Source organism: Eschscholzia californica, unplaced genomic scaffold (genome assembly GCF_041429995.1).
Source record: "Eschscholzia californica isolate CP2 unplaced genomic scaffold, dmEscCali1.0.p SCAF_1, whole genome shotgun sequence".
NCBI classification, from domain to species: Eukaryota; Viridiplantae; Streptophyta; class Magnoliopsida; order Ranunculales; family Papaveraceae; genus Eschscholzia; species Eschscholzia californica.
Window position 1 is genome coordinate 53,950,614 of NW_028238198.1, and position 24,579 is coordinate 53,975,192.

General features: G+C 39.6%; 2 protein-coding genes and 1 long non-coding RNA gene across 4 annotated transcripts in view; 1 reads left to right on the forward strand and 2 right to left on the reverse strand.

The window, feature by feature from the left end:
* The first annotated feature begins 14,897 nt into the window (after positions 1-14,897).
* The window catches only part of LOC147567636 (uncharacterized), a 94,154-nt gene continuing 84,472 nt past the window's right edge, over positions 14,898-24,579 (forward strand). Inside the window, exons 1-2 of the long non-coding RNA XR_015230811.1 lie at positions 14,898-15,154; positions 21,482-21,791. This is a non-coding gene — a long non-coding RNA (uncharacterized LOC147567636). The remainder of the gene's footprint in view (positions 15,155-21,481; positions 21,792-24,579) is intronic.
* The window catches only part of LOC147567637 (uncharacterized), a 185,084-nt gene continuing 177,645 nt past the window's right edge, over positions 17,141-24,579 (reverse strand). Inside the window, exons 1-2 of one of the 2 annotated variants that reach the window (XM_086654270.1) lie at positions 21,279-21,694; positions 17,141-21,125 (exon numbers count right to left, since the gene is read on the reverse strand). In XM_086654270.1, the coding sequence (XP_086510396.1) occupies positions 18,331-19,500 (1,170 nt within the window). In that variant the 5' untranslated portion in view covers positions 19,501-21,125; positions 21,279-21,694 and the 3' untranslated portion in view covers positions 17,141-18,330. Of the gene's footprint in view, positions 21,695-24,579 lie in introns of those variants that run through there. The other variant, XM_086654269.1, reaches the window with a different exon arrangement.
* Positions 17,145-24,579, reverse strand: part of LOC147567638 (uncharacterized) — a 62,830-nt gene continuing 55,395 nt past the window's right edge. The window contains exon 6 of the mRNA XM_086654271.1: positions 17,145-18,128. The gene's annotated coding sequence lies outside the window, so the exon portion shown is untranslated. The remainder of the gene's footprint in view (positions 18,129-24,579) is intronic.

Sequence of the window (24,579 nt, forward strand, 5' to 3'; positions counted from 1 at the left end):
CCATCTATTCGAACTAATTTCGGTGATTTGTTGTCTAGCTTATCTCAGGTTAAACGAAGTAAGGTCCAGAACCCAACAGGGGTAACGACAGTTACCATAGGAGGACAAAACTCAGATTCATGGGCGGGGAATCAACAAATTAACCACAACACCTCTCTGTCGATTCAGCAATTCCAACCAAGTTCATCGGAAGGAAATCTGGAAGAACGAACCAAGAAATATTACAAATGGACAACGAGGCAATAATCAACGGATATGGAAGAACGGGTAGCGGCAACACCAATGCCGAAGGAGTTACGAAATTATTTGCTTGAAATTGTCGGGATTTAGGGAACGCCCCGACAACAGAGACTCTCGCAAAGTTCCCAGGAGCGACAAAATCGCAGCTAGTTTTTCTCTCCGAAACTATAATATCTAATTATAATGTCTTATCTTGTTTCAATAAATTTAATCCTAAAAACTATGTTGATATTCCCTCTACTAGTAGTAGTGGGGGTCTGTTATTGCATTGGACTAATGAATTAGATGTTAATGTTAACTCGTATTTGGCCAATTGTATACATCTTACTATGCATGCTATGTCAAACCCAAATCCTTGGGATATTTTCTGTATTTATGCCCCCCAAGGGTGCAAGACATACTACCTTTTTGGACTACTCTCCTCCAAAAGATCTGTAATTTGACTAATTCCATTGTTGTATCGGAGACTTAAATGTAATGAGTTCTAGAGATGACAAATGGGGAGGTTCCACTAATATACCGTTTTTGTCACATTTTCAAAATTTCATTCGGTAAGCAAAACCTGTTGGATCTGGTGTTTAATGGCCCAGGATACAAAACCACAGCTAGTTCTTCTCTCCGAAACTAGATAATCTAATTATAATGTCTTGTCTTGTTTCAATAAATTTAATCTTAAAAACTATGTTGATATTCCCTCTACTGGTAACAGTGGGGGTTTGTTATTGCATTGGACTGATGAATTAGATGTTAATGTTAATTCGTATTCGGCCAATAGTATACATCTTATTGTGCATGCTATGTCAACCTCACGAGTGCAAGATAGACTACCTTTTTGGACTACTCTCCTCTAAAAGATCCGTAATTTGACTAATCCCCACTGTTGTATTGGAGACCTAAATGCAATGAGTTCTAGAAATGACAAATGGGGAGGTTCCACTAATATACCGTTTTTGTCACATTTTCAGAATTTCATTCAGTAAGCAAAACCTATTGGATTTGAAATTTAATGGCACAGGATACACGTGGACGAACTGTAAAACGTTGCACCACCTAACAAGGGAAAGACTAGACAAGGTCTTATGTGATGCTTCTTGGTTATTATGCTTCCCAAAGGCTGGAGTTTTCCATTTGCCACGGTATAACAGTGACCATGCTCCTACATCACATAAACTTATGGTCCAGGAAAACGTTATGAGAACAATTTCTAAATTCGAAGTGTTTTGGACGAAACATGAGGATCACCGAAAAATCTTCCTAGACAAATGGGAAAACAGTGTAGGACAGTTCAATGAAAGACTACAAGTGGTCAAAGACTCAATACAACAATGGAGCAAGCGTGCTTTTGAAGTATTGAAAAACAGATGGTCTATTTTGAAAAAACGGTTGGAAGATATACAAACCCTGGACCCTACAGATGAGACTCTTCAGATAGAAAGTAATATTTAGGAACAAATATTACATTTGGAGAGTTTCAAAAGTCAAGAACAGAGGGCAAAATCGAAGTGGGTCAAAAACGGGGACATAAATACCAAGGCTTTCTATTTATCCATGTCAACAAGGCGCCAGAAGAATAAAATTCACCAACTCACTCTTAGTTCGGGACATGCAACATCAAATGAAGAAGGAATTAGAAAGGAACTAACAGATTATTTTCAGAATTAATTTCAGGCAGAACAGGTTAGTCCACCAGCGACTGAGATACTTAGTGCATATAAGGTATTCTCGACGGAAGCAAAGGACCACGTCTCTAGAGTTCATATGGCCGAGGAAATTAAAGATGTTGTCATGAAGATGGGTTCATCTAAAGTTCGGGAACAAATGGCTTACCGTGTTTCTTTTTAACATAATTGGGACGTAATAAGAGAGGAGTTGATCATATTCATCCAGGAAACTTTTCAATCAGGTGATTTTGTTCCATCTTTAAATTCGACGACTATCGCTTTAATTCCCAAGATTAGGAATCCAAGTAAGGCCTCATATTTCATGCTGATTTTCCTTTGCAATTCAGTGTATAAATTAATCACAAAACTTATTGCAAATCGAATTCGACCTTACCTTGGGGATAGTATCATGTGGACTCAAAACGCTTTGATGCCCGATCGGCAAATTATGGACAATATTATAGTGACTCAGGAACTCCTCCACTCTATGCACCTTTCTAAGGCCAAAAAATGAGCTTTTTCACTAAAAATGGGCATGTCCAAGGCATACTATAGAGTGAATTAGAATTTCCTTCGGACAGTCCTTGCAACCTCCGGTTTAAATGGTACTATACTTAGTTTAATCATGTGCTGTATTACCACCTCTAAGTTCAAAATTCAGGTAAATGGGAAATTGGTGGGGGATTTTACAGCCTTTAGAGGCCTTAGGCAAGGGTGCCCGTTATCACTCTACCTATTCATCCTAACCTCCCTGTCTCTCTCTCTCTTAATTTCTCATTATGCTCATCATAACATCTTTATAGGGTATAATATCAATCAAGTCAGTCCTAGCATTACACATTTATTATTTGCGGACGATGATATTTTACAGTTAACGGAACAATATGCAACCTTCTCTGGACAAAAAGTCAACTTTGACAAGTCTTCTCTATACTTCAAAGGAGGAGTGCCTGAGCCAATACAACACTGTACTGTCCCGAGGTAAAAGTTGGTACCCTGCGGAGGCAGACCCACCATCGATGAACAAGGGCGCAGCAGGTGTCTTAATCTGGGTAGGCTTTTCTCAAAATTCTTTTTGGGGACTTTTACGTAATTTATCAAGTTTGCGTTACTGTGAACTCTATCATAACCATTCGTGACTTGTTACGTAAAGTTTATGTGAGTTTGCGTAAGGAATTACTTAGTTCCAAGTATAGTCCCTAAAAGTTCTAATCTTTTAGGTTACCTCTTGTTCGCCTACGGTTCTTATGGATTTACGTCCTTGAACCTCTATTGATTATTCCCACTTGAACCATGATCTCATCGATCGGTTCATCAATAGATTCTACGACCCTATACTCTAAGTATTATTCAGGCACATACTCCTATGTGCTTAGAAACAAGAGTCAATTACTTATCTAAAGACAATACTGTTCTACGCATTCACATACATATACATAAAAAATATGACAATCATAAAAAAAAGTATGTATCCTAGATTCGTTTCTAGGTTTTCTATTTGTGGGGGAAGTTGTGACAAATCTATGTCTAACATGCTTCTAAGATTTCTAAAATCAATTCAAGGAAAACTCCGTTTGGGCCCTCGGATGGCCCGGGTCGATTTCGGAAAAATCTAGTTGGAATCGAAGAAGATTGGAAAACTCCCACTCGAGTCGAGGCCCATGAAGAGCCCGAGTCAAACCAAAAGACCCAAGTCAAACTTGGTCAAATACCCATGGGTCAGTCTCGCGTAAGCCCAAATTTGGCCCATGGACATGGTTGGGTATCTCTCGGACTAAGGGACAACATGTTCATAACATGTTGTGACCCTCCGCCCAGACGCGTCCTGGCTCGGGTAGGACGAGTCCTGGTAGAACGGATGCGTCTAGGACTCGTCTCTGTTCCACAGACGCGTCTCGATACCATGAGACGCATCCCTGACGCGTCTTGATGGATTGAACGCGTCCTAGACGCATCTGACCATCTCTCGGTGGAGTTTATCTCGGACTACTTGGTCCGAGATATTCGAGACGAGCCAGACGCGTCTGGACTCTCGAGTCCATGTCTCGGTCCTAGACCAAGACGGACTGGGATTCCAGTCGCGTCCTAGACGCGCTGGGATTCCCAGCTATACTCGGACTGGGATCCCATCCCGGTCCGAGATTCCCGCGTCTCGGGAAGCTTCCCGAGACGTGCGGTACCGGACAATGAAGGGTTATAGAGGTATTTAATACATCTAATTGTCTAGTGTTGTTAGCGGAATCTCAAACATCTCCATGTTTAACACTAGTTTCGAGGAACTATACATGAACATATCAATAAACTAGCTAGAATGGAAAGAAGATTACCTCTTAATCGCTTTCCCACGAACTAAATCCCGACCAGTATTCGGAAGATAAGAGCTCCAAGTGTAGCTCCTCTACTTGAGAGACCGAGTATATAACTTGAACTCCCTCCTTTCAGTCAGCTAGGACCTTCTTGAAGGTTGAGATGAAGAACTCCTTCTTCTTGACTAGATACTTGAGAAAACTCCTTTTCTTTCTCTCTCTCTCTGAGATGTATATTCTGAAACTCTTTCTGTTGACAGTTTCTCTGTAAGAGTTGCCTCTACTTTCTGTCTCTGGAATTCTTACCTGAATTCCCCTCTCTCTTTGGTTGTCTAATTAGGTATATATAGAAATCCCTAGAAAAGGTATTAGACCCAAACTTTTTTTTTTTTTTGTTGAGGTACAATACAAGCAAACTAAAATAACGAGTACAATTCTTGCGGAAGGTCTAATAAAGACAACCACACCCAAGTGCATGTATTTCTTCTACTCCATTTAGCTAATAGGTCTGCTTTATGATTACCTTCTCTGGGGATATGAGTATATAACACCTGAGTGAAATTGGCCTCGAGCTGTTGCACTTTCTCTACAATGTTTTGCGACTGCCAAGATATGTCTACCGTTTCGTTGTTGAGTGTTTGAACTATATGAAGGTTGTCGCTCTCAATATGCAAGAATTCAATCTTCTTTTTAAGCGCCCATTGAATTGCTTTTAGGATAGCTTTGCTTTCGCACTCTTCCGCATTCTGACCTCGACAAGTGAAAGATGCTGCAGCAAGGAAATTTGCCTGGTCATTGTGCATGATGCACCCTATCCCTGCCTCCTCCTGTACTGCTATAAAGGACGCATCCACATTAATTTTCACAAACGGATAGATAGGTGGAGCCCAATCCTTTTCTTTTTCAATTTGCTGATAAGTATTCTGAGAGTAATGCAGGATGGTACTACTTGTGATGTCATCTATGATCTTCATCGGGACCGGATCTTTAGATTCAAAGCATTTATCACATCGTGCTTTCCATATATGCCACAAGATAATAGCAAAACGACTGCTAATGTGATTGTCTATATCTTTCCATGAGATGATCCAATCTACTAGATTATTGATATTACTCGCAATAATGTTGAAGTGCATCCAAATCACCTTAGCTAAATCACAATGTAGAAGGACATGAATCATAGTTTCTGGATTCTGACAGAATTCACATTGATAAATATACCCGATATAGTTTCCAATTTTATCTCTAACAGGTAAACTGTTTGTACAACATTTCCAGAGGAATAGTTTGATTCTGGGTAAAATTGGCAAGTACCAAATAAAAGCCCATTCTTTCACATCGTAATTATAGTTCTCTGTACGTAGATAATAGTACATGGATTTGATAGTGAACTTACCCGATTTTGTAAGTGACCATCTCGCTATGTCATCCTACTGATCCTGTATATTAATACTTAAAATAGCATTGCAAATATCACGGTTAAAGCATTGGTGTAAAATATTGGTATCCCATTGATTATTCCTAATAAGTTGATGTACTTTAGTCAGGTCACTATTGGTTCTGTTGGTCAAAGGGGGAGGGTGATTGGGAACCCAGTAGTCCTGCCAAATATTAATATTCGTACCTCTATTAATATCCCAAAAGGTCAAATTAGAAACTTTGTCAACATGATTGGATATGGATTTCCAAAGCCACGAGTGATGGTTTTTTGCCGACTTAGGTTTGTGATCTTTGTTGAAATATTTGGCTTTGAGAATAGAGGCCCAAGGAGAATTAGGATTCTTAGTGAGACGCTAGACAAGTTTACACAGAAACGCTTGGTTATCTAGTATAGGATAATGAAAACCAAGACCTCCCAATTTTTTCGGAAGACAAATGGCTGACCAGTTAATGGTGTGAATGGATTTGGGTTTTCCCCACCAGAAAGCTCTTTGAAGAGCTTCAATGCGATTACTTATACCTTTAGGAATGGCAAAGCATTGTATTTGGTATCGGGGAACAGCCGCAGCTATTGTGTTGATGACAATAGAGCGGCCAGCTTGGGAAAGAAGAAAGGTTTGCCATTTGGACAACTTATTCTGAATTTGATTGACCAAAGAAGAAAAAACTTTCTGCTTATTAGCTCCTATGAAAAGATGAGTACCAAGATATTTATCAAGATTTGAGGATTGGTGAACTTTCAAATTACGAGTAATGATACGCTTGAACTTCGGATGAGTATTTTTCGAAAAGAAGATAGTAGATTTGTCAAAATTAATCATTTGGCCTGAAGAAGAGCAGAAAATATCCAGGATGTGCTGAAGGGCAGAAATGTTATCCAGAGAATTTTGCCCAAAGATAATACAATCGTCGGTAAAAAGAAGATGTTTGAGATTGATGCTGGTACGCGGGATAGGAAAACCACTGAAAGGGACAGCCAAGTCCTTGGTTTCAAGAAGGCGACTAAGGCCTTCCATGACTAAGGTGAACAGGAAGGGAGAGAGGGGATCACCTTGTCGGACTCCCCTGCTGACATTAAAAGTTGGACCGGGACGTCCGTTGATAAGGACCGCCATGGTGGAGGAAGAAATACAGGTATGAATGAGATTGATCCAGTGAGGAGAAAAGCCCAGCTGACTCATAATAGCCTTAAGAAATTGCCACTCGATACGATCGAAAGCTTTGGACATATCGAGTTTAAGAGCGAAGTAACTCTTCGAACACTTAGTACGCTTAAAAGAGTGAGTAATTTCCTGACTAATAATCACATTATCGGTAATTTGCCTACCTGGAACATAGGCCGCCTGAAAAGGGGAAATGATATTCGGAAGAATACTTTTGAGACGGTTTGCCAGAATTTTAGTAATGATTTTATAAGTAGTATTCATGAGGCTAATAGGTCTGTAGTCCGAAGACGTCTGAGGAGATTTGGTTTTGGGGATCAGGCATATATGGGTATGATTAACCTGCTCGGGAAGAGTAGCATGAAGAAAGAATTCAGACACTAAGACAATAAGATCCTCTTTGACAGTGTCCCAATTCGTCTTATAGAAGTGAGGAGGGAAACCATCCGGTCCTGGAGCCGAATCCGTTTTAAGGGACTTGACAGAGTTGTGAATTTCAAGTTCGGATGGTTTGTTGGTAAGAATGGTATTTTGATCATTGGTGATTTGACTAACAAATAGTTCAAGTAATTCCTCAGAGATACCAGACCCATTGGAAGTGGATATAGTTTGAAGATTAAGAGTGAAGAGATTGGCTATATCAGAGGCTTCTTGCAACCATGAACCCTGATTGTCTTTAATGGTAGAGATTCTATTTTTCCGATTACGATGAATAGCTTTAGCATGGAAAAATTTCGTGTTACGATCACCTAATTGGATATTCTCATTACGAGATTTTTCTTTCCAGAGGCTCTCCTGTTGATTATAAGCTTCCTCCAGTTGATTATTGAGATCATGATAATGGTCCGAATTAACTGTGTTTTGGAGAGCCTCAGTGAGAATCCGAATCCTGTGATCAAGATGACCAAAAACCGTTTTATTCCACTTAGCCAGATTAACCGCAAGCTGGTTGAGCTTCGGTTGGATCGGAATAGAGGTGCTCGGCCAGTGATCACGAATGAAATTACCACAATCTGGGTGAGACATCCAAGTCCGTATAAATTTAAAAGGTCTCTTGCCCAAATTAGAAGTGGTGTCAGTGGTCAGGAGGATAGGAATGTGGTCCGACCCTACACCAGGCAGGTGAGTAACAAGGGTGGAAGGGAAATCCATGAGCCAATTATGATTAGTGAGAGCTCTGTCCAGTCTCTCCTTAATGAGGCCGCCCCTAAAATGTTTGTTGGTCCAAGTAAAAGTGTTACCACGAAAACCCGCATCTCTGAGACCTAACTTATTAATGGCTAGTTTGATTTTATTAACATAAGAAGGCATCTCCTCTTTGCCCCCTTCCTTCTCCGAAGGGTGAAGGATGGTGTTCAAGTCACCTATGAGCACCCAGGGGTTCATACCCTCCGTGGTTTGATTACTAAGTTTATCCCAAGGTTCCATTCTATTCTTACTATATGGGCTTCCGTAGAAGCCCGTTAGAATAAAGGTGCTTCTATTACTATTATGGGTACATTTAGCATGGATAATATGATCGTCCTCGTATAAAATAGTAACAGTGTAAGCATTATTCCAGGACAAGACAAGCCCACCAGCTTTGTTCTTAGGCTCCACGAGAAAATGGTTATAGTCTGCATGCAAAGGTAGTATTTTATTAAGTTGAGTTTTATTACTCTTGGTTTCAGAGAGGAATATAAAGTCGGGTTTATGCGAGGTAATCAACCTATAAAGATGTTTGCGGTTTAAGAATTGCCCACAACCCCTAATATTCCAAGCTAATATGGACAAATCTGGTCTCGAACTGTCCATACTAATTCTAAAGGCCCCACCTAAGACTAAATCTAAAGGCCACCACCACAGGATAAAAACTAAATCTACAGGCACCACAGAAACTACGTCTAAAGGCCACCACGACAGGAAAGAAACCAGCAAGGCCCAAAACAAAAGAACAACTGTCTAAAAGAAACAGGACACCAAAGTAAACTAAAAGGAGACTAATAGATAACTAAGTACATACCACCAACAACAAGAGCAAATACAACTAAACCAAAAGCCACTATCTGGTACTAGTTGCCAACGAGCCAAAAGGGATCCCCACTTCACAGACCAAGGCCTAAAGAAAGGGGGATCAAAACGCCTAAGGCAGTACTCCTTGGCGACTGGTACCAGAGCAAAAACACACAAGATAATCTAGAACAACTAAGAGACTAACCTGCAACCCTAAGCAGGACTAAAACAGAGACAAAAAGAACGAGAAAAAAGAAAAAAACGACACAAACAAACAGAACTAGAACCAGGACCTAAGAAGTCTTGTCTGGTGGGGGAGCCCCTTCCCCGTCTTCCCCTTGCACCAAAATATCCAAACTACGAGATAATAACATAGACTCCTCTAGGAGTAACTGGGTCTCCTGGTTATCAGCAAACATACCCTGATTCTGGTTGTCTTCCTCTGAAAACTCTGAAGAGCTAATCGAATGATGACTGGACTGCTCCCTAATCCTCTTACCAGAAGGATTAAATAAAAGATGAGGAGGAATAGGTTGAGGTAAAATAGGATGATGAACTGGAGAGGATGGAGGGGCTAACAACAAAGGTTCAACTGGATCTGGAGAGATGATGATAGTATCATCCATGGTATCATCCATGGGATCAGAGTCAGTTTGTTCATCTTCACCTGAGTAGTAATACTGAAGAGGAGAAGGACAACGATTCAAAGGGTGCTCAATAATACGACAGTTTTGACAAATAGCTCCAGGAAATTTTTTATAACTAAGCTTGATTTCGGTAACAGTGTCTTGGAAGATAGGGTTTATCACTGCTAACAAAAGAGATCGAACATCATATAAAAAATGAACTCTGATCACAGGATTGTTAATGCAACCGAGATTCCTAGGTTTGATCTGAATGATCTTCCCCATACATTCGAAAATAGCATCTAGGTCATCCTTGTTTTGAATCGCCTGTGGGATCTTGTAGAGAGTACACCACATTGGCTCAAAAAACAAATCGTCTGTACTTTCGTTCAAAGGGAAGTCCACTTGCTTCAGAACCAACAACATTTTCCTAAGAATCCATGGCCTACCGAAATTAAGAGCGTTAAGAACAAAGAGACTCTTGGGTTTGATTAAAAAGGTACTGATAGGACCTTGGGTGAGTGCAAAGTCGCAGTCACGAAAAAAGCGAGAACGAGGGTAAAGTAAGCTCTTGATAAAGTTAAGAGAAGCTTCGTAGGGATTACACCATCTAGCTACGAAACCCTGATTAATTGGTTGAAGCTCTGGACGAGTGGAAAGTTTGGAAAACCTAATATAAAGTCTTCCACGAGAGGATAAAGTGGACTGTAAAGCCATGTGAAAACAGAAAGAGATTTGGGAATGAAAATGGAAGAGGAGATGGGAAAGACTCATAAAAATTAAGGTGTATAAAAGGGGGAGATGAAACGGGGAAGAAAAAACAAGAAGGACAAGAACCAGGAGGCGCCAATAACTCATGATAATGTTGCATGCAAGGGGATTGGGGGAAGGTCACCACCAGCTCAGACTACTCTCGAGCTCCGGTGACGTCTGTTCCCATTCTAGAGAGAGAAGTAATAACTCAACGACAAAAAAAACCAGGAGAGAGAAGAGGAAACTAAAGCAGGGAGAAGAAGAGAAAGAAAGACCCAAATAAGAGCGAGAGATACAATAATCAGGAGAGAGAGAGACAGAAAGAGTTAAAAGGAACTTACCTGGTTGCTTGGTTTCGATGATGTGACGGTTGAGTGTTCGAAAAACTTTCTGCAGCTTCTTCTCGGATTCCTAAAACCTAATTATAAGGTAACTTCCAAAATTACCCTCTTTAGGGTTCCCTTGAGTGGCCGGCCAACATAGAGCATTATGGGCTTCCTTGGCCGGCCCACTTAGGGCCTGACCGGCCATGTAATGGCCGACCCTTGCCTTGGTCGGCCATCACATGGCCGGCCCACATAAAGCCTTTCCGGGCCTCCCTTTCGGGCCCGGACATGTTTATCTTTCTTCAGACTCCTCCGAACTAATTGGGCTTACCAATAATGGATCCAATCCACTTATTTGCCATTATCTTTCTAGTCAATTCTCTCCGTTCAAATCATTACTCTTATGTGTAACCCTTGTAGGATCTGGTCTATGTTAGCCGCGGATCACCGAAGTTATCCGACGATCGTAGTTGGCTTCTAGTTAAGCATTACGGTCCCTAATTGGACCGGACTAATGATCTTCCGAGTAAGGTCATTAAGATCCTATTCGCCAAATCGTACGCATTGCAACCTTGGTCGAAGGACACTCCTTCGGCAGGATACCATTCCTTTAGATCGAGGCAATATATCCTTCAGTCTCCCACTTGTACTTAGAACAAATGCAATGCTCGATTCCCATGTTTTTCGTATCTCATCTGATATGTCATATATATCAGACTCTCTTGATCCTGAGAACAACTTCCAATTCAAACGATTAACTCTTAATCCGTTTGAGCACGGCCATGCATTTTTCAGTTGTTTCTCATCAAGTAGCCTGGAGATACTTTTTCCTGATTTTACTCAGGAAAACATATTCCATTCTTGTACTCCCACTCAATTTCATGTCTATCCTGTCTCCCCTAGTAATCCGCCTTTATAACCACTTTTTACGGCTGGCGTTTAACGGTACTAAAGTTCGACATTCCTTCCATAAAATGAGTGAGTACTCATGTTTTGAGGAATCTCTCCAATTTGCTTAAATGAGAGTTATGACAGCTCACAACTTCAACTCTTGAAGTACTCTCATTTGGTGGGTTTCCAGTGTATCATCTATACACCCATGAAGTTGACCTTCGAATACTCCTATTCCCATAGCCCAAGAAACAACGCTATCTTGTCAATCACTCATGCTAGTCTTCTTAAGTCATTTTTGTCCAATTAATGACCTGGACTAGGGATAGGATGATGGTGTGCTTCCATGTTCACTTAGTAGGGTTTCTTTCATTAGATTACGTATCTAATAAACCTACTTAAAACACTCCATCATTTTGAACTGTCGTCTAAATTCTAAACCATAATTTAGATGACGAAATAAACTAAGTTTATTTCGGATAACAACAGTCTGTAAAATTTGAGCACCCGCGTAAACCCCTTTACGTTCTCAATTTTACAAGTCTTCTTAGGATACTTATACCTTGATCCTAATCCCTTAGATTCGTTCATCTCCATGATCGTTCTAAGGTGACAGTTTAGTTTCATTTTAACTTCGCTTTGTCATTATCTTGCTTCCGAACGCCTTCGTAAGCTTTTATGATAATATCAGTTTCTCCCACTGAAATCAGTACTTCCCAAGTTCTAATTTTATCTTCTTATCTAGTAGAGTTAGTACCGACTCCCAGCATGAAAAACTCTTTTCCATCTGTTTGCCCTTCCTAAAAGATTCCTATCTTTATTTTCGGAAGATTACATTTATGACTTTCTTCAATCTACTGACTTGTATGGGTGACAACATCTTTTGTACTCTAAGTATTTCTCAGATCTTCGGGTAAACAACAATCATCTCATGATCGTTCTTATGTTTTGAAACATAAGTGTCTCTCTCGTGTTTGTTTTCGCTTATTAGAATTTCCAAGTTCCGAATTTGCTTGACAGTTTATCATGGGAGATGGGTAGAATCTCTCTCTAAGAGATCTTCTATTCAGATCTCTTCAAAACTCCTTTTGAACGGGTCTTTATCATCTTTTGATCTATCGCCATAGATTTCGATGCCCATAATTAATTTACCCTCGTCTATTGTCCTTTCGAGTATGTCTCGTACATACAGGACTTGAAACTAGCTTGTTTCACTCCCACTTACCTTCTTGTCGAACTAGACTTAACCATTCTTACTCTTATCTCTTTAGATTTCTGGTCCAATTTCAGAGTGGTTCCACTATAGTCTGTTTGAATCTTCCCAAGACTCATTCGGGGTTTTTGAGCAAATTTGACAAACTTTCTTAACTCCTTAAGAAGTTTCTAGGCGATTGGTCCCTTATTCCCAAGGCGACATCCATATTAAGGCGAGTAACTCCTTACTCCCTTTTGTTGCTTTTATCGAATTTTATTCGAATATTTTCCTCCCACTTGTCTTCTTTGAAGGACCCTTCCTTTCAATTAAGACACCATCGAGAGCAACAATCCCGTTGTGTTTCGATGATTTGTGAGAAAACCCCGTTCTTCCTTTTGAAGAACTTTTGTCTATCATGCTGTAGACATTTGAATAAATGACTAGTTTTTAGAACTCTATCTAAAAAATCCATATTCGTATGGACTCAATTATTCACTATAGCTTATTTTAGGTTTTAGCGGGTTGGCAGATTCGTATTAGACTTTTATGCTTTTGGAAGATTGTTGACTTTCGAACTTATGATCTCATCATATTCTTTAGTCACTTCGATCCTTTTCTTGATTTAGGATTTGTTTCTAAAACTTTTCCAAATCTAGGTCTTAGTCCATTCTAGTCACATTAATCGTAGGTTTTTATGTCTAACATGAGTTTCTACGATTAACTGACCTCTGTTTTGTCATAAGAGATCTTGTCAAATTTATTTGTCCAAACCATGATTAACTGTTGTTGAGAGATACGTGACCAAACAACTTTAGTTTCATTCATGCTCTTACAAGTTTATTTGACTAGATTAGAATGACTAAGTCGGATCGCTCGATATAATTCTTTAAAAGTTAAATAGGCTCTTTTAAGAACATCATAAAATTCCAAATATCTTATTCACTCCCATAATCTCATTACAGAGTCAATGTTCTAAAAGAATACTAAAACTGATTTAAAGTAATGCCTATTGAGTCTATGATCCTTCTTGAGCTTTTCCAGCAACTCTTGCCTTCTTAGCTTTTGACAGGTTCATCTCCTCTTCAATAAATACTCAGCTCCCACTTGCTCCTGTCATTCATAATGATAAGAGTCTTTTAGGTATCACATACCTTGAGGAAATAGTATTTAATTGAATCAACTTTTAATGATTTTTACCTTGTCCGGAACTTCCAATTTCGTTGTTTAATTCTTCCAAGTATCGCGGGCAATCTCTTATCCGGATATGAGATGTATTACCGCATACTAGACATCTTTGGTTAGGAAGGATGGTGATGCACCCAAAAAGGTTGCACACCCAAGCGGAGGTATCAAATAGTAATCCGACAAAGCCGGGATCGATCCAAGAATAGGAAGGTAGCTTGGATACCGAAGGGTCTTATCCCTCGGTCTAGATATTAAAAGCTAACTTAGACAAAAACGGAAAAGAAACAAGATAACATGGGGGGGGGGTTTGATGATTGATTGAGAAACAAAAGAATAAAGCAAATAAACTAACTAATAATCAAAAGTAAACGGGTGAGAGAGATTCGAGAGAAGAGTCGGAGGAACAAGAGTCGGGAGACGGTAAGAGTTGATTCGGACAAAAGTTAATTGAGACGGATACTTCGATCCACAAGATCGACTATGATAAATACTATGTATCTATTCGCATGAAAATATAACTAACTTCACCCACATTGACAATCCTAAGCATCATGTGTCTAACTAAGCATAACCGATCAAACGTCACTAAGCATCGACTATCAAACTTACACACATTATCTAATGAATTGAAAATGAACAAGTATCACACTAATAAGTATAATACGTCAAACTAAGTATAACCGATCAAACGTCACTAAGTATCGATTATCAAACTAAGTACGCATTATCAAACTTTGTGTCAATGGACGATTACGGTCGAGGCTTCTAGTTTATACAACTAGACGAAGTAAATTAAACTCACATGTAAACAAATAATAAGTCAATCATCACATTCAAATCATACTTCAAGAGTATCCGAATACGAGAGTTCATGTATCGAAATTCGGGAATTTATAATGATAAACCTACAACTACGTATTGTCCGATGTAATGTGTCAAATACAATCAATGTTCGACTCCTAAAGTGATGTCTATAAGTACTACGTATATCCGGAGATCATACTTAGTCAAACAAACGTCCTAAATCGGTTAATGCCGAGTCGTCGAAAGTGTCGTTTAGTCGCCTAACTATGTGAAGTGCATGACAAGACACATGAAATTATGACTTAGACTACTACCGATATCGAATACTTCGTTTCATCTATTAACTATGCGAAGTGCTTGACTAGACACATGAAAATACGATCGAAACGATAATCGAATCAAATGAACATCAACTCATAATCAAAACATCAAATCATATTAAACATAATCACGAATTTATCACATTTCATCTCATATAATCGACACACTTGATTTAGCTAACATGGTTAGTGAGTGATAAATGAAAAGAAGATGATGAGAAATCCCCCTTTTTCGATGTGGTTCGAGGCTAGGTTCGTCGAGAAAAATGAGTCTCTAAGTGTAGTTGATCTCCCCGTAGCAATTTCCTGGATTTCCCTTTAATAGTGAACTCTTGGTGTCCCCGAGTAAAAAATAAGATTTCCCCATAGCACCCATCATCATCTTCTCCATCTCAAGAACATCCACCATTAAAGCTTCACCAAACTTTCTCTCTCTAAAGATTTTTCACCCAAAATCAAATCAAACTACATGGGAAGATAGATCAAGACATGGGGAGTAAAAGCCCTATGATTTTGAATCAAGAAAGTTGCCGGAAAAACACGAAAAATCCGGTCAAGGATGGTGGAATCCCGGCCAAGAAAAGTGGAGTTTCCGGCCAAATCAAGCACATCCGAGCTTCCCCAAGCTAGATCGCGGTTGTCCCTTGCTATTGAGTGCATCCCGTGCACATATTGAGCAGCCCGAGCTGCCATTAATGGCTATTTCGTGCAGCTCCAATGGAGCTCGGGCTGTTGTCCCGTGTACTCTTGTGCACGAGCCGGCCAAGCTTTGGTCGGCCAAAGCTTGGTCGGCACCTCCTCTCTCTTTCCCTCTTCAAAACCCTCAAACACAAACAACTTAGAGCCCTCCTTAGAAAACCCTAAACTTTCCTCTCTCTCCCTTCTTGGTTGTTGAATGATGATGATGATGAATAGTAGAATACACTACTAAAACCCTAGGGTCCATTGACTTAGTCAATTCATTTAGACTTTGTTGACTTGGATCCATAAAGAGAGAGTGCTCATAAACTCTTCCTTGTCATTCTTCTTTGGGCTCTTGGGCTTTGATTTAGGAACCAAGAGAGTGCCTCCATCCTTGTCTCTACATCTCCAAATTCTCGCAAAGGACTAGAATACCCTCGGACTTCTTTCTTCCATATCTTCCCCGTCCGAACTCCGAATTGAATACCGTTTTCACCGCCGGACTCGTCATTGACTATACTTGTCATTTGATTTGCTTGAAGTCCTTTTCTTTCATTTTCGGTACATGAAATGATAGTGACAATTCGTTCCCTTTATTCCGATTTACATGTTTGTCTCCAAAAATGATTCCTAACAAGAAAAACACATAAAATATTATTGATAATACTCGAAAATGACTAATTAGTCTATGTTAGGCTCTCCAAATGTGACATTTTCATGTCACATCAAGATCCCCAAACTTAAACATTGCTAGTCCTCGAGCAAATAAAACAAAATAAAAGCCTAACTCACTTTCGGAGGCATCCCGGTTGCATTTAGCATATGCAACAAGCCTTTAAACCTCTAGGTTACCCCTAGAGGACGAGTGTCGTCTCGTGAGGGTTTCCATAGATGACACCCCCAAACATCGTGGTTTCAAATACACAAGGGTCTAACATCGAAATCATAGATAAGCATGATTCATATAGTAAAGGGTTTAAGCATGTCAACACATAATGAATCAAGTAAATAAGATCATGTGAAAGCTAAAGGTCTCTTCACTAATGATCTTACCCTAAAATGCAAGTGTCGTACCATAATGAGCAACATCTATGTTCCGAAGCCACAAAACCTTGATTCCTAGATTAGTACATTTCGCCTCGACTTCGGCCTCACGGACATACACTCCAAATATGAAATCACTCAAGAATGGTTCGCTCGTATGTGTGAGTGTGATCACTAACATGGACTCAGCACATAAAAAGGGGTGAGGACAACATTTTGGAATGAATGATCTACGAAAAGGAATTAGCTACTAAATAGAGTGGGAAGCTCACTCACCCTTCTCACCCATTCTACCCTCTAAAAATGCCTTCTAAAGTTTAGCGGATACTAGAGATGGATTAATGATGGTGGATTCCCGAGAATGTCGACCTCTTCATGATAGAACCTCTTAAGCATTTCCACATTCGTTTCTTGCTTCGAATACTTATTCATAAACACAAACATCAACACATATGTACACTCACATTACACACAAAAAGAGCTAACACATGCTCAAACATACTCATGAACCACTTTATTTCTTCTTTCTTTTTTTTTTTTTTCTTTTTTTCTTTTTTTTTTTTCTTTTTTTCACTTTTACACTTTTTTTTCACTTTTTTTTTTCATAACACAAAATCACATAAAACAAACATAACTCCCACAATACTATATTCTTGCAATCAACTTTTTCCATTTCATACTTGCTTTGACATTCTTCATTATTTTCTTCTCATGTCTTCATTCTCGAGATATAAGATGATAGATGGTGATGGAGTATCCGCCTTCCTCTAGTTGACACTCTTATTGGGTTTCATGGACTACAAGGGCGAGGTTAATTCGCTATCCTAATATCACTCCTAGTGGCTAAGAAAGTTGAGCACACGAGATCAAATGAGCTCTTTTAATAGTTACGAGGTTGAGTAGCTCTTCATTCTACTCGGAGTTAGCGCGGAAGAGTACACTCGAAGGACAATTTAGGCTTTGAGCTCTCACATGGGTTAAGTCTCCACTAATGACTACTCTAGGTTTCTTAGAGATGTTTCTTCTTCACTAAGATGTTACTCCCATAGTATAACACAAACACTCAAAGACTCGACTTTCATGCAAAGACCATTAGCAATCACAAAACCCATCAACTCGATACATATGCATCAACATTCTTAAAACTATCACTGCAATCACATGCAAATCTACTCAAAATGTTAAAAAAAATTTAAATTTTGGCTAATTTGAACCCTTTTGTCTTTGAAACCCATGGTTATGCATTGGTTATGGTCATATCCCGCATCCCCAAACTTAAAACTAACATTGTCCTCAATGTTCTAAGCATACACTCACCAAAAGATAAAGAGGCACATCAATTTAAAGAGAAGAGTGGAGAGATATTACCATAACCGAAGGAGATAAAGGATGATACTACCAAGGCTCATGTATAAAGAGGTTCCAAGTTGATGTCGAGCTCGCGCCATCCCCAAACTTGGAACAAACCACGCCTTAGAAGTAAAACATATAAGAAATGCTCCTAAAATATCAACAAATATCATAAGAATGAAGCACATAGAAACATGACCATATAAAGTCTACCACTAACGCGGGTATACACGATTGCATTGAGCTATGCAATTAGCCTTTGATTCTCTTGTTTTCACACAAGAGCACGAGTTATGTCTCGCGGAGGGTTTCCAGAGATGTTACCCACAAACATCAAGGCCCATCTTAATCGGCTAACGATCATAAAGTAACAAACGGAAGATTTGGGGATCAACCCAAAGAAAACTATATACAAATGGTAATCGTCTCACAAAAATATTAAACCAAAGAAGTGCGCGTGAGACGAAAACCGAAAAGAGGCCATCCCCAAACTTAGTGGATGCACGGTCCACTAAGTTAGCATGAATGCTAGGGGCGACGACTAAGAAGTCGTCAAAAGGATCGACATAGAAGTGAAGTGAGAGGAGGTCAGTCGAAGGCAAAAAGTCAAACTCAAGCTTATTGGATAAAACATCCACTAAGTCCCTAGACATGCTAGGAAAGACGTCCGAAGTGTCCCAGAAGGGGTCAACAACCGAGTCTGAGATCATGTGGAAGGTCGAACTAGACTCTAAGGGTAAGGCAATAAGCTCGGGGACCAAGTCAAGGTCCATAATTTCCTTAGGTAAATAATCCAACAGGCTATCCGCTATCTCTTCAACTACTATGTTATCGACACCCTTAAAGGCATCTGGAGCCCCAAAGTCAGGCCTAACACCTTCCATTCTACATAACCCATCCAAATAATCACAAGTGCTAAAGATTGGAAAGTTCAACATTGTGTGATTCCCATGTTTGCTCGTAGAGCTATCATCCTTAACATCAAAATCTAGTGTAGTCTTATTATGGTGAGATGACAATGGTTGAGGGAGTGAGCAATGAGGGTCATCGGTCAATTCAATCTCAAAGGGTCTATCAGGAGCTTCTTCGACATTTAACTTAAGACTAGAGTTAGGTGTATTACCCTCACCATCATTCATAGTCTCCTCTTGAGTTTGGGATGCGCAAACCCCTTCCTCGTCGATGATAGGCTCCGACTCGATTCTATCAACAATATTGATAATCCATTCCGTGATCTCTTTTATTTCTCGATTGAATCTAGTTTGATACTCTAAAACTAATTGGAGAGTCTCTTCAGACATCTCCTCGTAATAAGGCACATGAGTATAACTAGACGAAGACTCTCGCGGAACACGGATCATGGGACAATAGTCGGTCAAATGGTCTAAGCTCGCACAAAGAGCACAAACCGGGCTAATGGTCTCCATGGTCCTTTCTCCACTACCTTCATGTAGATACCTGGACTCGACTCTTTGAGTGGAATCATCGAGTCGGGAATTGTCATCACTAAATGAACCGTTCATTTATGCTTGTCGATAGTCACGAAGACTTCGACGTGGTCGATCAATACTAATAGAACTACGGTCCTCATCAAATGACAAATTCATACATGAAGGTGTGGTCATCCCAAATTCTTGTCGATAGTCTCGAAGACTCTTACGGGGTTGATTACCCTCATGCTCATAATCCCTAAAACCATGTTCATGACGAGTCTGACCGACTCCATACATCCGTCGATATTCACCCATGGTCATCCTAGGTCGGTCAGACTCAACTCGCCTATTCCTATCACTAGTCGTAACATTCCTATATAAAATTGAGTAGTCCTGACTTGTAGATGGTCGACTAGTGTTGGAAAGGGTTCGCATAACGTCATTCTCATCAAATGACCAACTTGCCAAGATCTCACAATGTTCAAGGATACTAACACACGATCACAAAATGGGAGCTAACACTTAAAGAACTAAACAATCACACACAAGTAAAAAAGGATGAGATGGAATGTGATACTATCGAGTGCTCCTCTCGTTTCGTTCGTCTTTCCTCTTTAGCCTCTCGATTCGTTCCTTTTCCTTCGTTTTTATGTCTCTTTTTGGCTCTTTTCTTATAATGGTACCTAAAAGAAAATGAAATTAAGAAAGTACAAAAACGAACAAAACAAAAACGTCTAAGAAGCAAATAACACAAGACTAATGAACAAAACAAGAAACGCTATCCTAACTACTAAACCTATCCCCGGCAGCGGCGCCAAAAACTTGATGCACCCGAAAAGGTTGCACACCCAAGCGGAGGTATCAAATAGTAATCCGTCAAAGCCGGGATCGATCCAAGGATAGGAAGGTAGCTTGGATACCGAAGGGTCTTATCCCTCGGTCTAGATATTAAAAGCTAACTTAGACAAAAACGGAAAAGAAACAAGATAACATGGGGGGGTTTTGATGATTGATTGAGAAACAAAAGAATAAAGCAAATAAACTAACTAATAATCAAAAGTAAACGGGTGAGAGAGATTCGAGAGAAGAGTCGGAGGAACAAGAGTCGGGAGACGATAAGAGTTGATTCGGACAAAAGTTAATTGAGACGGATACTTCGATCCACAAGATCGACTATGATAAATACTATGTATCTATTCGCATGAAAATATAACTAACTTCACCCACATTGACAATCCTAAGCATCATGTGTCTAACTAAGCATAACCGATCAAACGTCACTAAGCATCGACTATCAAACTTACACACATTATCTAATGAATTGAAAATGAACAAGTATGACACTAATAAGTATAATACGTCAAACTAAGTATAACCGATCAAACGTCACTAAGTATCGATTATCAAACTAAGTACGCATTATCAAACTTTGTGTCAATGGACGATTACGGTCGAGGCTTCTAGTTTATACAACTAGACGAAGTCAATTAAACTCACATGTAAACAAATAATAAGTCAATCATCACATTGAAATCATACTTCAAGAGTATCCGAATACGAGAGTTCATGTATCGAAATCCGGGAATCTATAATGATAAACCTACAACTACGTATTGTCCGATGTCATGTGTCAAATACAATCAATGTTCGACTCCTAAAGTGATGTCTATAAGTACTACGTATATCCGGAGATCATACTTAGTCAAACAAACGTCCTAAATCGGTTAATGCCGAGTCGTTGAAAGTGTCGTTTAGTCGCCTAACTATGTGAAGTGCATGACAAGACACATGAAATTATGACTTAGACTACTTTCGATATCGAATACTTCGTTTCATCTATTAACTATGCGAAGTGCTTGACAAGACACATGAAAATACGATCGAAACGATAATCGAATCAAATGAACATCAACTCATAATCAAAACATCAAATCATATTAAACATAATCACGAATTTATCACATTTCATCTCATATAATCGATACACTTGATTTAGCTAACATGGTTAGTGAGTGATAAATGAAAAGAAGATGATGAGAAATCCCCCTCTTTCGATGTGGTTCGAGGCTAGGTTCGTCGAGAAAAATGAGTCTCTAAGTGTAGTCGATCTCCCCGTAGCAATTTCCTGGATTTCCCTTTAATAGTGAACTTTGGGTGTCCCCGAGTAAAAAATCAGATTTCCCCATAGCACCCATCATCATCTTGTCCATCTCAAGAACATCCACCATTAAAGCTTCACCAAGCTTTCTCTCTCTAAAGATTTTTCACCCAAAATCAAATCAAACTACATGGGAAGATAGATCAAGACATGGGGAGTAAAAGCCCTATGATTTTGAATCAAGAAAGTTGCCGGAAAAACACGAAAAATCCGATCAAGGATGGTGGAATCCCGGCCAAGAAAAGTGGAGTTTCCGGCCAAATCAAGCACATCCGAGCTTCCCCAAGCTAGATCGCGGTTGTCCCTTGCTATTGAGTGCATCCCGTGGACATATTGAGCAGCCCGAGCTGCCATTAATGGCTATTTCGTGCAGCTCCAATGGAGCTCGAGCTGCTGTCCCGTGTACTCTTGTGCACGAGCCGGCCAAGCTTTGGTCGGCCAAAGCTTGGTCGGCACCTCCTCTCTCTTTCCCTCTTCAAAACCCTCAAACACAAACAACTTAGAGCCCTCCTTAGAAAACCCTAAACTTTCCTCTCTGTCCCTTCTTGGTTGTTGAATGATGATGGTGATGAATAGTAGAATACACTACTAAAACCCTAGGGTCCATTGACTTAGTCAATTCATTTAGACTTTGTTGACTTGGATCCATAAAGAGAGAGTGCTCATAAACTCTTCCTTGTCATTCTTCTTTGGGCTCTTGGGCTTTGATTTAGGAACCAAGAGAATGCCTCCAGCCTTGTCTCTACATCTCCAAATTCTCGCAAAGGACTAGAATACCCTCGGACTTCTTTCTTCCATATCTTCCCCGTCCGAACTCCGAATTGAATACCGTTTTCACCGCCGGACTCGTCATTGACTATACTTGTCATTTGATTTGCTTGAAGTCTTTTTCTCTCATTTTCGGTACATGAAATGATAGTGACAATTCGTTCCCTTTATTCCGATTTACATGTTTGTCTCCAAAAATGATTCCTAACAAGAAAAACACATAAAATATTATTGATAATACTCGAAAATGACTAATTAGTCTATGTTAGGCTCTCCAAATGTGACATTTTCATGTCACATCAGATGGTTCTAGGTTTTGGTACCTTCTTGCCCATTCTTTTGCCAGATCGTCTCCTTCTTCTAACGTCTTCTGTTCCCGTATTTTCATTCTCCTGAACACTTAGAATTTCTTCTGCAGTTTCAGGTATGCTGATCTTTCTTTCAGCTACTTCCAGAATTGCGAGCAGACTTTCAAAGGAAACCTGGCCAAATTATCTTCAAAGTCTGTTACTACATCCTGATAACTTTCATCTAGTGAATTCAGGATGAGGTCAACCGCCATTTCGACTGGCATAAGAGATCTCATCCATTCCATGTCTTTGAAGTGATCAATCATCTCCGAAACATGGTGACGAAAGGATTTCCCTATCTCAAGTCGTTTTTCCAGTGTCACCATTGTGATTCTAAATCTCTCCATTCGACATTGTGTTCCAAACACATCTCTGAGTCGTCCAATGATGGTGTATGCTTCCATGTCAACGAACATATCTTGATATTTCTTTTCCATGGACATTAGTTTTAGACTGGTTACTGGCGCTGACTTCCTTCGAATAGCGTCTACTTGCTTACGCTCTTCATCAGAAGAGGTTTCTGAAAGCACGGGGATTGGAGTGTCCAATACTTCTGCTCTTGCTCCAAGAACCTTTCTCAGATTTCTTTCCCATTGAACAAAGTTGGTATCATTCAACTTTTCCAGTACGGTATAAAGGTTGAAGATGTTGTTGTTTGTCATAATTAAACTACATGTAAGAAATGCGAAAGTAATTAAACTTGTTATCCTGACAATTTTCTTAATTTGCCTATATTATTCTATATTCGTTGTCCCCTAAGAATAATATAATTCCAAGATCCCATTCCTTCGAAATTAAGCGTACTTTGGCACTGCCCTTAATTCGTCGTCCTAGGTGAGTAACTTCTTACTGATCATACTCCTATGATTCTTGGTTAACGAATTTAACATTTAAATGTTAAATCGTCCTTTAGCCCCGAAATCCAAAACCCTTTTTGCTGACTCGTTGAGAATAACCATTTAGACATGTAAACCTCTTCATAGATCTACTCGTATTGTCCTGAGGTAAAAGATGGCACCATGCTTTGGCATGACCCATCATCGATGAACAAGGGCTCAAGAGGTGTCTTAATCTGGGTATGCTTTATTCAAAATTCTTTTTTGGGACTTATTACGTAATTGATCAAGTTGCGTTACTGTGAACTCTAGCATAACCATTCATGATTTATTACGTAAAATTTTATGTGGGTTTGCGTAATGATTTGTTAAATCTTAGTATTACTCCTTAAAAGATCTCATCTTTTAAGTTTATTTCTTGTTCGCCTATGGTTTGTTTGAATTCGTATCCTTGAACCTCTATTGACTACTCCCACTTGAACCATGATCTCATCGTTCGGTTCGTCAATAGATTCTAAGACCCTATACTCTAAGTATTATTCGGGCACAACCACTTGTGCTTAGAGACAAGAAACGATAATCTTATCTAAAGGTATACTATTCTACGCAATCACACACATCCATACATACAATAATATGACATTCATAATAAACAAAGTATGTATCCTAGATTCGTATCTAGGTTTGCTATGTCTCGTATAGCTAATTGTGGGAATATGTGACATCTCTATGTCTAATGGGCTCTAAAGTTCGTTTTCACAAAACTCAAACTAGAATCACCTTATGTTTCTTCCTTAATTGTTTCCTAAATCAATATAAGGAAAAACTCCGTTCGGGTTCTCCTCTAACCCGGGTCAATGTCGGAAAAATATGCTTGGAATCGGGAGAAAAAGTCTAAAAAACTCCCACTAAGGTCAAGGCCAAAAAGCCCTCGAGTCATACTAAAAAAGACCTAAGTCAACCCTGGTTAAAGTCCTTTGACTGGTCTCGGGTCAACCCTTGACTTAGCCTAGTCAAGGTCCGAACCATGAGATAGCACGTTCTTGTCGTGCTCAGT